Source organism: Brachyistius frenatus, unplaced genomic scaffold, assembly GCF_029030835.1.
Source record: "Brachyistius frenatus isolate BFR_SWC_R1_liver_20210118 unplaced genomic scaffold, ASM2903083v1 Contig_21, whole genome shotgun sequence".
In the NCBI taxonomy this organism is placed as follows: Eukaryota; Metazoa; Chordata; class Actinopteri; family Embiotocidae; genus Brachyistius; species Brachyistius frenatus.
In genome coordinates this window covers 1,763,593-1,775,683 of record NW_027210620.1, presented here as the reverse complement: position 1 = coordinate 1,775,683, position 12,091 = coordinate 1,763,593, and the positions used below count along the sequence as shown (strand labels likewise).

General features: G+C 39.7%; 1 protein-coding gene across 1 annotated transcript in view; it reads right to left on the bottom strand.

Moving 5' to 3' along the window:
* Positions 1 to 131: 131 nt before the first annotated feature.
* nrbp2b (nuclear receptor binding protein 2b) overlaps positions 132 to 12,091 on the bottom strand; it is a 40,793-nt gene continuing 28,833 nt past the window's right edge. The window contains exons 2-18 of the mRNA XM_069696384.1: positions 8,234 to 8,356; positions 7,456 to 7,557; positions 7,242 to 7,331; positions 6,775 to 6,815; positions 6,583 to 6,677; positions 6,402 to 6,425; positions 6,205 to 6,291; positions 5,539 to 5,594; positions 5,361 to 5,456; positions 4,841 to 4,973; positions 4,352 to 4,454; positions 4,200 to 4,250; positions 3,982 to 4,117; positions 3,455 to 3,508; positions 3,293 to 3,356; positions 2,665 to 2,720; positions 132 to 2,466 (exon numbers count right to left, since the gene is read on the bottom strand). Coding sequence (XP_069552485.1) covers positions 2,380 to 2,466; positions 2,665 to 2,720; positions 3,293 to 3,356; positions 3,455 to 3,508; positions 3,982 to 4,117; positions 4,200 to 4,250; positions 4,352 to 4,454; positions 4,841 to 4,973; positions 5,361 to 5,456; positions 5,539 to 5,594; positions 6,205 to 6,291; positions 6,402 to 6,425; positions 6,583 to 6,677; positions 6,775 to 6,815; positions 7,242 to 7,331; positions 7,456 to 7,557; positions 8,234 to 8,356 — 1,398 coding nt within the window. The 3' untranslated portion in view covers positions 132 to 2,379. The remainder of the gene's footprint in view (positions 2,467 to 2,664; positions 2,721 to 3,292; positions 3,357 to 3,454; positions 3,509 to 3,981; positions 4,118 to 4,199; positions 4,251 to 4,351; positions 4,455 to 4,840; positions 4,974 to 5,360; positions 5,457 to 5,538; positions 5,595 to 6,204; positions 6,292 to 6,401; positions 6,426 to 6,582; positions 6,678 to 6,774; positions 6,816 to 7,241; positions 7,332 to 7,455; positions 7,558 to 8,233; positions 8,357 to 12,091) is intronic.

Genomic DNA, 12,091 nt, shown 5'->3' with positions numbered 1-12,091 from the left:
AAATGTATTCATGTTATCAGAAACATTTACTCAATATGGAGTATACTGGAATATGTCGAAGTGAACGCATAATGATCAACAGTGAATGCTAATTCTGTAAATAAATTAATCCTAATAATTTCAGTCATAAACAATGTCACATCTTGTTTATTGTCATGTATGTAATTGCAGTAGCTACAATATTTAACAAAGGTTTAAGTAGAACACATCCAAAGGCAAGTTTCTTTCAACAGAATCACGGGATAAAAAGTCCTTTGACATAAAATAAGACTGATATGGATGTTTATTTTATGCTTGCACAGTCTAAACATTCATTTTCTTGGTCAAGTCCCCTCTGGAACCGAGCTGTGACTGACAAAGGCAAAATGCAAAGTTTTGAATGGTTGCAGGCTATTAAGACATGCAGCTTATGAGATCAAATGAGAGCAACCGTGGCACTGCTTTGCATTAAAATGGTGTCCAAAGTAAACCCATCTCATGGCCACAAACAAATATGTACACCACAGCCTATAGCAGGTGAGTGTCTATGAGAATCCAGGGCTCCCGTCTTCAGCGACACACTGAGAAGTAATGACTGTACATTAGTGTAAGTGTTATGAAACTGCAACCTTATAGACAAGAAAACAAATGGAGCAGAGATGAGTGAATCTGACAAACCAGAGATTCACTATTGTGTTTTTTTTTAACTGTCTAGTTTTTGTTAAGGAAAAATCCACCCAAATGTTTTTTACAATTCCAAGACTGGGTTCTTGACAAATAAATCTGACAAAACTATACTGTATATTATATTCTTGTGTTTGTGTGGGCTGCATTGCATTCAATTCAAAAGTTCAGACTGATATTGTCTGAAATAAAAGTACAGTAGATGTGGTTCTGGGAAATGAACAAGTTCAAAGCAAAATCATTTCAGTCTACTATCAGAAATCAAGTTTAAGCATCTGCAGCCCACAGAAATCTTCATGGAAATGTCTACATTTCCATTCATAATATTACTAATTATATATTACTGATGATTGCATGATTTGGGTAGATTTTGCCTTTAAAGGACCTCTGGACTTATTTACAAAACAAATTCACTGTCAGAAAAAAAAATCCTCATATGGTTGTGGAACTAAAACAAAAATAAGTATAGCAGTAATATTATTAACAATATGGCAATTTGTATTATAAATTTTAATATCAGATACCCAAGACCTCCTGTCATTTATTATGCTTTAAAAATCACACGCTAATGTATTTGAAATTTTAGTACACAAGCTGCAGCTCTTTCCATAATAGTATTGACTGCAGCAGAGAGCATTAGGGTTCAACTTTACCTTCACATTCACAAAGGCTGACTTAGTGGACTCATGATAAAGAAATGGGAAGAAATTATTTAATTTTAAAACTAAAGTCAACCTCAATGATCTAAATTCCAAATATCTAAGTTGGGTATGATGCCATTTCATCAGTATTTTTTGTCCAAAGTACATTGCCATATCAGGCACTTTGCAAGTCTTTGGCTTTCACAACACGTTCACAGGGAAAACCCTTAAGAGCACTACAGGCTAAAAGAGAGGCATCATCTCATTGCTCATCACTACATTTAGGCGCGACGTGTTTAGCTGTACGAGAACTCGCCTTTAACCCAAGACTGCAGTGACGTGTGTTACTTTGCAGGTCAAAAACATAAAGCGGAAAAAAAAAAAAAAAAAAAAAGGCTTGTGCAATGCTCCTATTGTTCACAGTTATAAACAGAAATAAATAAATCAACTGAACGAGTATTAACAGTGCACGAAGGACGGAATAATAAATTCCTAAAACGGTAATAAACTCAATGTTGTGGCTTGGATGGGAGAGGCTTCGGTAAATCATTTTGTTTACAACTCAAGGTAAATAATCACCAATAAAAGTGGGCATCGGAGTGCAAATGAGGTTTTGAGCAATAAAATGTCCTTCTGAAAAAACACAGCTGCTGCGTGTGTAAGGAAAACACATCTGTTGTCAATAGTGGCATTGTGGAAAAACTAAGTTGTCAATATATGTTAAGGCATGGTAGCCCTTTAAGGCAGGGAGTTTGTCAATCTTCCGCTGCTCTGTGGGGTTGCTAGACACAGCCATGATGCCTCCGGTCCACCAACCAGAGGTGCCTTCAGTTTGTCTCTCAGCACTGGCTTTGTTCTTCCGTCTCACTGGGATAATTTACTGACACGGCTCAGCATCCGTCTGTATTTGTCCCCCTTTTTCTTTTTTTTTCTTTTTTATCCTCAGCTGGGTCCAGCTCTCCTTTAGTTCGTGGCTGTGTGATGCTGCTTGCTGCCCTCTCCCTTTTCTCCACCTGTGTGGTCAACCGCCCCCGGGCCCCTCCGTCTGTGGCCAGCCGCTGTCGTGACCCTCCCCTTACTGTGTGTTCCCAGAGGCGAGCGCTCGGACGCGGTGTCGGCTGATGGCGTCCTCCAGGAACCCCGCCACCTTTTCGCTGTCCTCCTGCACAACACGCAAGACACGGTTAAAATGTATTTTGAAAAGTATTTCCTGAATGAGGAACATACTGCGTTTAGAAATTGGCTGCATCACGTGTACGACAGAAGTTCCTTTTTGTTTTTTATTATAAATGTGAAACAGTGAAGAAAAATGTGAGTTATTGTTCAACAAGGAGGAAAGGAAAGAAGCCTTTATATCTACCTCATTTATGAAGGCGTAGTGAACGAGTTCACTGGCAAGGTCTTTGGAGGTGTCACCTGAAAGTTTCACATAAAATATTTCAGTCAGAAAAAAACTCCAATAAAAATATATCTGCAGGTGTCTTTATTATAAGTATGATGAATTCCTCAAATTTTTCGTGTTGTCAAAAAGATCAAAACCAACAATTAGCTTCTACAAAAAAGTACTGTCCATTTCAAGCTCCAATATTGTTAAAACACTGTTAAAAACACATAAATGAGCCATTTCAAGTTGATTACATACACATACCATCCTACTCACATGTGCACCAAATCTATGGCTGAAAATAGTCCATAAAAATGAATTATTTACTGCAGAGGGAATTTTTTTTTTTTTTTTTTTTTTTAAATAATTAAAGTAAGTTTGAGGCTGAGAGCCACAGAAAATTTCCAGAAGTCATACAGACAACATGCTTGGTTCATTTTGATCTTTTATTGTTGTGAAGCACTTTGTGACTTTGTCTGTGAAAGGTGCTATATTAAATAAACTTTACTTACTTACTTACATGCTTTTATTGGACTCGTGAATGATAAGAAAAACACAGAATAAAGTGATCCTTATCTTGAATATACAGCTGTTGTCTACTTACTTGGAAGGATGTCACAGCTCAGTTGCCTGTGAAGTTTGTCATCCATCTTCAGAAACAAAGAGAGCTGAGGGGAGATCACAAAGTCAAAATTAAATCCAGCTGAATTCATGTTTACCCGCCGTAATTGACTGAAGTACAGAGCTGTAATACTATGTGACTCACATGAGTTTTGGTCCCTTCTTCATTTGACTCCAAGTTACAGTGCATCTGAACAACCTACAACAACAACAGACAACATCTGAGTAAAACGTAAAATGTGTTTTAGGTGATAATAAATGGATATAATTATATTAACAATAAACAAAACGCACACAGGCTGTTACATATTCCACATAAATAACACCCACAACAACACAAGGGGCAGTAACAAGTTTTAACACAGCACAAATTAATTAACACTTTTCTCACATCTTTGGCAACGACACGTTTAATGTACAGCAGCAGCGCCTAAATAATGCAGTTACAACCCATACGAGTGGTTTTCCATGCGTGAACAACTGAGGTGGCGCATTATATTCCCAGAGTCCTCCTCCATTGACACTTTAAACACTGCAGCATCATCATTTTTCATTTTCTTAACTTGTGTCACTGGTTTTGTACCAAAATAGGACAATGTGCGCATATTTGCTGAGTAGGCAGCTAGACTGTGGATCTAACATTGCGGTTTTGGTGATATCGAAGAGGCTAACCTTCCTCGTCTCCGTCTCCTGGGGTTCAGGAGTCGGCGTCTTCACTGTCTCCACCTGCTCCTGAGACAAGGACAGGGCTCGAGGGACGGGGTGAGGTCGCGATGAGGCAAAGTTCATCAGCGGGTAAATCCCATTCCTGAAGAGAGGAAATATTAAGACTCACGCTGAAATCCCAAACTACTGATAAAGAACAAGGAATATACTGCGGTTCCACTTACTTGACATCTTCCAGAAACTTGTCAAGCTCCAAAGGGGATACGTGGGAATACCTATGAGACAGAGAGACAAAAGAGCACAGTGAGTTTTGTGCCTCAAAGGTTACATTATATTCACAGAAAGCTTAAAATACAAGGCGGTTATTGGATTTTACTTGAGCTGAACTCCCTGTCTGTCATCATGTTTAATCTCTGCCATGACAGCGTTGGGGTCGAACGACTTGGTTTTCTCTTCCACGCAGTTCTCTGGAAGCAAGTCTGTGGATGCAACACAAGTTTGGGCGTTAAAAAAAAAACTGATGTCATACACGCATACACACATGCAAAAGCAGCAATTTGTGCAAAGTGTATGAGAAAATGTAATGAAAACAACAATTGTATTTTCATTTCACAATCTTTTCCAGATTTTGGACTTTAATTAGAAAATTAAATAACTAAACGAGACTGTCATTGCAGCAGAGAAGAAATGTGATAAATACATGGTTTAAGTATTAAGGAGACCTTCTTTGCTTACTACGGTTTAAAACCTCCAACTTACTGTCATGTAACATCAATTTAAGGTCAGAAATTTGCTTGCACCATTACGATGAGCGTTAAAGGAGGGAACGAGTGATTTACTTGGCATGCGGCGGTGAGAAACTCACACTGGTTGTTGATGAGGCAGTGGGCGGCGAGCAGCTTGAGGGAGTGGACCTCGAACAAGACTCGGTGGAACAGAAGGTCGTGAGCGGTCGGACGAAGCTTGGCTTCGTGACGCAAACACGACTGCGTGAACTCCTGCAGAAAGCAACGCGGACACACGGTTCAACACATAACAACACAAATGTACATCAACGTGCTCTGCATTTGATTCCTGGCATGTTTTTCTGACACGTGTCCTCTAAAACTGCACAAAGTCCCAGCATGTGGTCTGAAACAAGCCAAGGAGCACGGTGGTGTGTGTGTGTGTGTGTGTGTGTGTGTGTGTGTGTGTGTGTGTGTGTGTGTGTGTGTGTGTGTGTGTGTGTGTGTGTGTGTGTGTGTGTGTGTGTGTGTGTGTGTGTGTGTGTGTGTGTGTGTGTGGGCGAGTGTTAATGGAGTAGGGTGTGGCAGCTTGTCTTTAGCTCCATGTTTCCTTGGTTGCACTGGGTTATATTTAGGACATGAAGTATTTCTGAAACTCACCCTCATGAGAGGGTCTTCCAGAGATTGACCTGCATTGATTATGGCCTCCTTGGACACAGCAGTATCTCCATTGGCCTGAATCTCCAGCACTGCCATCTAGGGGGAACATTTATAATCTGTTAATTCACACAGTCACAAACAGAGAGAGATGAAAATCTGCCGGATCTGTTTCTCTCACCTCCAGAGCACAGATGCCAAAGGAGAAAATGTCTATGGCGTAATCATCTTCGCCAGCTGGGAATGAAAAAGGAGACACAGAAGAGGAGAGTGAAATGAGGATATAGAGGAAGAGCTGAGCCTCATTGCGGAAAATAATGAATCAGACTTAAGGCAGGTTCAGTGGCCCTGGCATATTTTACAGCTCTAACATCAGTACAAATGATCCACTAAATGTCTCCAAATAATTTGTCTGTAATGATACAAATGATTTGTGGCTTATCGATTTCACTGTGGCTCCAATAATTCCAACATTTACCCCATTATCTCCTAAAATTACAGTCGGTAGGCCCCAAAATTCCCACAGCTATCTGATGACAGCCTCGGTTTGCTGCTTTTGGCTGCGAGAACTGCCGATTTAAGTTTTGCTGCACAAAATGCTTCTAGAAACTTGTCTTTTCTCAGAGCTACAAAAACAGGATTTTTTTTTTTTTTTTATTAACTTCAATAGAAAAGGGGGACATGGTACCACAGGTGCAAAAAGTCTGCGTGTCTGATGGTTTCACCAGTTTTTATGAGGTTTTGAGCTCCATTAAAACCACAAAGGTAATGACTGTATTGTAATTTTGTGCTCAAACATTCAATAAAAGTAGAATAGATGGAAATTAAGCCACAGAAAGTTACTCACCTCCATATTCTGGAGCAAAAAAATGAAGATTCCTCTGCTCGTCGCGGGTTTGCCTCCCTTTACCGTGGACGCTGGCATCTGGGAACACTGGTGAGAGAACACAGACGAGCATACAGATCTGTTAGATGTAGAATAAACTGATCAACAGATATGACACCAATAAAAATATTACCAAAACAAAATAATCTATTTCTTACCATTAACAAATAGCCGATGCCAGACTGTGGAACGAAAATTAAGCACAATTGAGATTTTTTTTATTCTGCTTTGTAAAGCTGCATCACAGACATTAAGGTAAATCCAGTAATGTACACAGTGACCTAACAGTAAAGGCCAGGACTAGTTGTAGTAACATAAAGAGCCCTGCTGGGAGCAGACCTGAGCCAATCTTGATGAGGCCGTTGTGCTGGATGAAGATGGTGTCACAGGTCAGGTTGCCATGGATTATTGGTGGATCACAGGAGTGAAGATAACTGCCGGTGAACAAATAAACACTCTTATTATCGTTCTGGTTGTGATAAAACAGGCTTCTCTGGTGTTAAACTCCTGGGGGAGGAAATTAATCAGTACCTGAGTGCAGAGAGAATCTGGGTGCACCATCTCTTCCAGGCCTGAAATGAAGAGCAACAGAAGCAGCATGAACAGATATATCTCCTGATATATAAAGTCATACTGTCATGTAAGACACTAAAAAACAGTTTTTACTTTATTCTCAGGACTATATATTTAAATATAAAATATGTCACATTTATAGCCCTTTTTTTTTGTTATTTATGCTTTTGAATGATCAAATATGCACACAGCAATGCGGAGGTGGAAAAAAGAGATGCTGTATAAATTATGAGAGACTTTCAAATCCACAATGTTATACATGTCTGAGCAGACTGAGCCACCAGGGTGTCCCGTTACATAATCTCTAATCCCTCTTGAAAATATGAATCTGAACAGTGATCAGACTGCAGTACACTGTGGCACCGCAACCAGACAGACGGAGCAAATCCTCCTTTCTAGTATGTGACCAGAGTAAAAATACTGACCTTCACATTCATGGTCTTGTGGTTCTTCTTCGTCTTCTTTAGGAATTGCTTGAGGCTGCCTGACGACATATATTCAGTGATGAATATAACCTGATGGAGAAGAGAAAAAAACAAAAAACCATTAATTCACAACCATGTGTGTTATTAAATTTAAAAAAAAAAAAAAAAAAAAAGAGGGCAGATGGAGATAGAAAGAATGAGAAAGAAATCTTACACGAGCTTGGCTCTCCTTCATGTCGAGCCAGTACTTGTGGAACTTGACAATGTTGGGGTGCTCGACCTGCATCAGGTTCTCAAACATCTCCTTGATCTTCTCCTGGACAACAGCCATCAGAGGGGGTTCAGTTTTTCACATTACATCAGGGGCCAAATCAGCAGGTTTTTACCAATAAAGCTGGTCGGCAAATCAATCAGGCACCCTTTAGATAATTAATGAAGTGCTTATGTGTTTGGTTAAAATTTTTGAAAATGTCTTGGTCTATCAGCGCAAAGCTTTGCTCAGTTATCATAATAATTGCCGGGGGTTAATACTAATTTCTGTTAAAAGAACATAAGATGATATTTTGTGCCTCTAAATAAGAACAAATCTATTTTTAGCGGCTGTGGATTAGAAGCCGAATCGCACTTTGTTACATAACACCTCATAAAATCTCGGATAAACGTGTCACAGGATGAATAGCGGAGTAAAACACATTTCACTGCTGTCAATGAAACTGTCATACAGACACACAAACCCTGAAATGACAGGACTGAAATAACAGCATGGAGGAAGTGGCCCTTATATTAAGACTAAGATACAATCAATATGCAAAATAATGGAAAACATTTACAAATTGTCCTGTCCAAAGATTGTGTTGCCCATTTCCAAGTAGTTATTTTGCTTAAAAATGCATTTAAAAAAAATTTGAATCATTGGCTGCAGGCCTTTTTTTAAACAATAAACTAAAGATATTAAATAAGATAAAGGTATGTAAGAAAAACTAATACGGTACCTCCTGTGCTTTGAAGACCTTTTTGTCGGAGAAGAGCACTTCGTTCCACACCACCTCCACTCCTTCCTCTGTGTCCATAGCCAGAGAGGCACTTTCCACACCTGGGACATTTCCTTGGCTGACCTGCAGCGGGCAAACACAAACAGATACGGGACTTATCATGATGCTAGTATGACAACCGATACTGATTAATTGCCACATAAAGCAGAAGAAACAAGCTGTAAATACAACTACAACTGTAAACTTGTAAAGTTGTAGAACAAAAATTTATATATAACAAACTGTTGCCTTTTTATTCATCCTGGAGACATGAAGCAACATTAGCATTCAGCAGTCCTTTTGTCCATCTAATGAATGCAAGTCTGATATTCAATCTTTTTTCAGCTCTGTTTTGCTCTCCACCAACTCCTGAGAAAAATGTCTTGTTTCTTTACAGCTAAATGTTCACCAACTTTGTTTATCTGCTGTTTGGTAATAAAGTGTTTGCTGAAAATAAAAATAAAAAAGCTTTTTGGAGTTGAAAGAAACTTAAAAGTCAGGCGATAATTTACAACAATGTTCAACCGCTTTTTACATACATATATTTATTTGAGCTGTTGTTAATATACAAATATTTGTTCTAGATGTTTTAAGTAAAACAAGGTCAAATACAAATTCTGCAGCTAAAATACAGAAGTAAAAACAGTAGAATTTCTTGTGACAGTATAATTGAGGTGCCGATACTGCCCTCAGTGTTCAGGTATAATGTACACATAAACCAGCAACTAGACAGTCGGATTAAGGCCAAATACATGAGATCATGCTGGTGCCCATAAACACGAGTTGATTGTGCTGTAAAGCTCTTACAAATAAAAAATAAAGAGCAGCAGATAATTATTAAGCCCTCTAAAATACTCAAAAACAAAGCAGCACGCTTGAAATGACGAGCCTGCTGTGGCTATAATACCTCCTAAAAGCCCCGACTAATACGTTGACAGAAACATGACACGGGCAGCTCCGTTGATAAAAAGTTGAATCTGGGTTAAAAAGAACTGTCTACATGACATGATGTCTTATTGAAATGTAAGCAAATTCAGTTTCCCATCCATTAATGCATGAGAGGGCATCGGTGCAGACAGATGGGAGATAATTCACTGCACTGAGGCTGTGTTCAATTTCTCCAGCCGGGCTATTGCATGAAGATGAACAGTAGAGGGGGCAGCGAGAGGGACGAGCAGCCGCTTGTGTAAAAAGGGAAGAGATGGATTAGCATGAGCCAGAAAAGGGAGAAGTGAGAGGATTGTAGAATAAGGATTTAAACAGATGAGACACACGCCACAAGATGTAGGAGGTGGCGGCGAAGCTCCAGGAACAGCAAAGAGAAAACAAACAAAACAATTGAAGCGGTGAAGAGGCAGCGGATGGGTCTATAATCTGGCAGATGCCGAAGGCCCGGGGCGCTATCGCTGCATGAGAGAGGCCAAGAGCTAAAAGACTGTTCATCACAGGATATTGCTGCCTCAGCTGGGAGGACTGGACGGAGCCTGCTGCTACACTAATGCAGCGGCGGCGGCGGTGGTGCGGTGAGCAGAGAGGCTGGACTGGCATCACAGTCCACTGCTGTAAATGTGAAAACATGATGCAAGACCCACAATTCCCACTAAACCTGCATCTCGCCAAAATTGAGGGGAATTTGTATCTGCCTACAAATCAAGCAGCTTCATTTCCGGAGGAGAATGATGCTACAAGAGTTTCACGATTGTTTTGTTTTTTTTATTGGTTTTTTTTTTTTATCAGTTTTTAGCCACATTATGAGCCCAGACTGAAATATCTCTGCATCTACAGTAATGACATTTGTTGCAGACATTCATGGTGCCAAGAGAAGTACTAGCAGCTCTGGTGATCCCCGGGTTTTGCATCCAATCCTGCACATAACTGGACTTTGGAGGTTTGTAAGCGCTGCCACGCTGATTGGCTCACGTCATTATAGCATTCAGAATAAGTACGGCCTGACAGAGCTGCTGCCATGACGACAGGCTCTTTCGGAGGAGCGTTTTTCCACACGTCTTTAGCAGCTCCACGACCCTGACCTCTTGAGTTTTTCTTTAAAAGGATCAAAAAGCTATAACTGTAGTTCCGGGTGCAGACTGGTACCGACAACAGAACATATATCTTTAAAGGCTTTTATGCTGGAATTACCTTGAGCTTTGTGTTCTTTAACGCAATACTGAAGTTTGACATTGAAGTGGGGTTTTTTTTTTAAACACGAGGCAATCTGCAATACTTTACATCTGAGGCCCAATGCTAAGAGAAAGTAGAAAGTAAGCACGATGAAATACTCGCAAAACAAGTTTTTTTCAATTTTTTTATTTCATTTTGCCCACTACATCTTTTGTGAACTCATCTTGCTTTTGTCATTAGAACCCCTCGACTTTGGAACGACCTACCTGAGGAGACAAGGCTCGCAGAATCATCACCTTCTTTTAAATCACTTCTTAAAACCCATTTTTATAGAATTGCTTTTAAGTGATGTCGTCCTTTTATGCAGTTCTTTTGTTCCCCTGTTTATTTTATTCATTTATGTATTTGTTTGTTGTCTATTCCATTTGCTCGTTTTGGTTATTTGTTTGGTTTTGTTGTGTTCATTACCTTTATGGTATGGTCTTTTTTTGCCTCCTGTTTTCTTAAATGCTTACCGGTATTGACGTTATGTACGACTATGCTTTGCTTCTCTGTAGAGCACTTTGTAAACTCTGTTTTTAAAAGCGCTATATAAATAAAGTTATTATTATTATCTTTTCTTGAAATCCAATACATACATGCTGCTAGAGGCTCTGCTTGCATTACTCCAAACATTGCCGTGTCTGTGCTCTTCTTGCTTTTGTTGTGACACTTTTTTTGTCAGCTTAATATAACAAAACTAAATAAGTAAGTATCGACCTTAGACATACCGCCGCAGAGAGTGTTACACACGATGGGAACATTGACTCCGCCACCTCTTTCGAGGCACTCTTTCACTCACACAAGTCGAATGCAAACACAACACGCGTCGGTGAGTTCAGTTATTATTCAGTCATCGTAACCATGTTTATTTGAGAGTCTGTTGACCTTTACTTTTATTTGCTGGCTCTGCAGCGAATAAAAGAGAATGTGAAGGACGGAAAGAGTCTGAAGAGTGAAGCTGCGACCTGCTCGAAGCTTATTGGTGTGAAACAAGAGAGACATCTCAAATCATGAGGTAAATCAATAAGAATCTACAAGACCACATCTGGTAGTGATTTCTCACTGCTGCCTTCAGGACATCATTACCAGCATGACTGGCCTTGCATCTGTCTTTGTCATTTTACAGGATGAACTTGTGTATTTATTTATTTCACGTGTCCTTATTGCACATACAGTTTAATTTCAGTGAATGTAATGACTTCAAAAGTGTACCTTGCATCTGCATCACTAGCTGTTTAGTAGATCTGCACTCTCTTGGTTGCTGAAAGCTGCAGTTTCCTGTTTTTTTTAAAAAATAATTTTTTAATACAATTCCCTTGTCCACATTTGGTCTGAGGCTGTTTCTTCTCATCTCTCGCGGAAAACGTATAAACTGGGATGTTTTAAACGTTTCAGACATTTAGAAAATGAGCAAGCACACCTGGCACTTCTCTATCATCATCATAAACATGTCTGTCGTCTTTAAATGTCAGCTTGGCGTCTCAGAGCAGCTGACAAACCGCCGCCAAGCCTGATGACGGGGTGACCAAACTGAACAACTATTATTTAGACTGCTCTCTCCACCTAAATGATTGCTTATTACCGCTAAATGCAAACCATTGATATATTCCACAGAGCTCCACTTGTGCCACACTTCATGACTTCATCGTCTTTGAC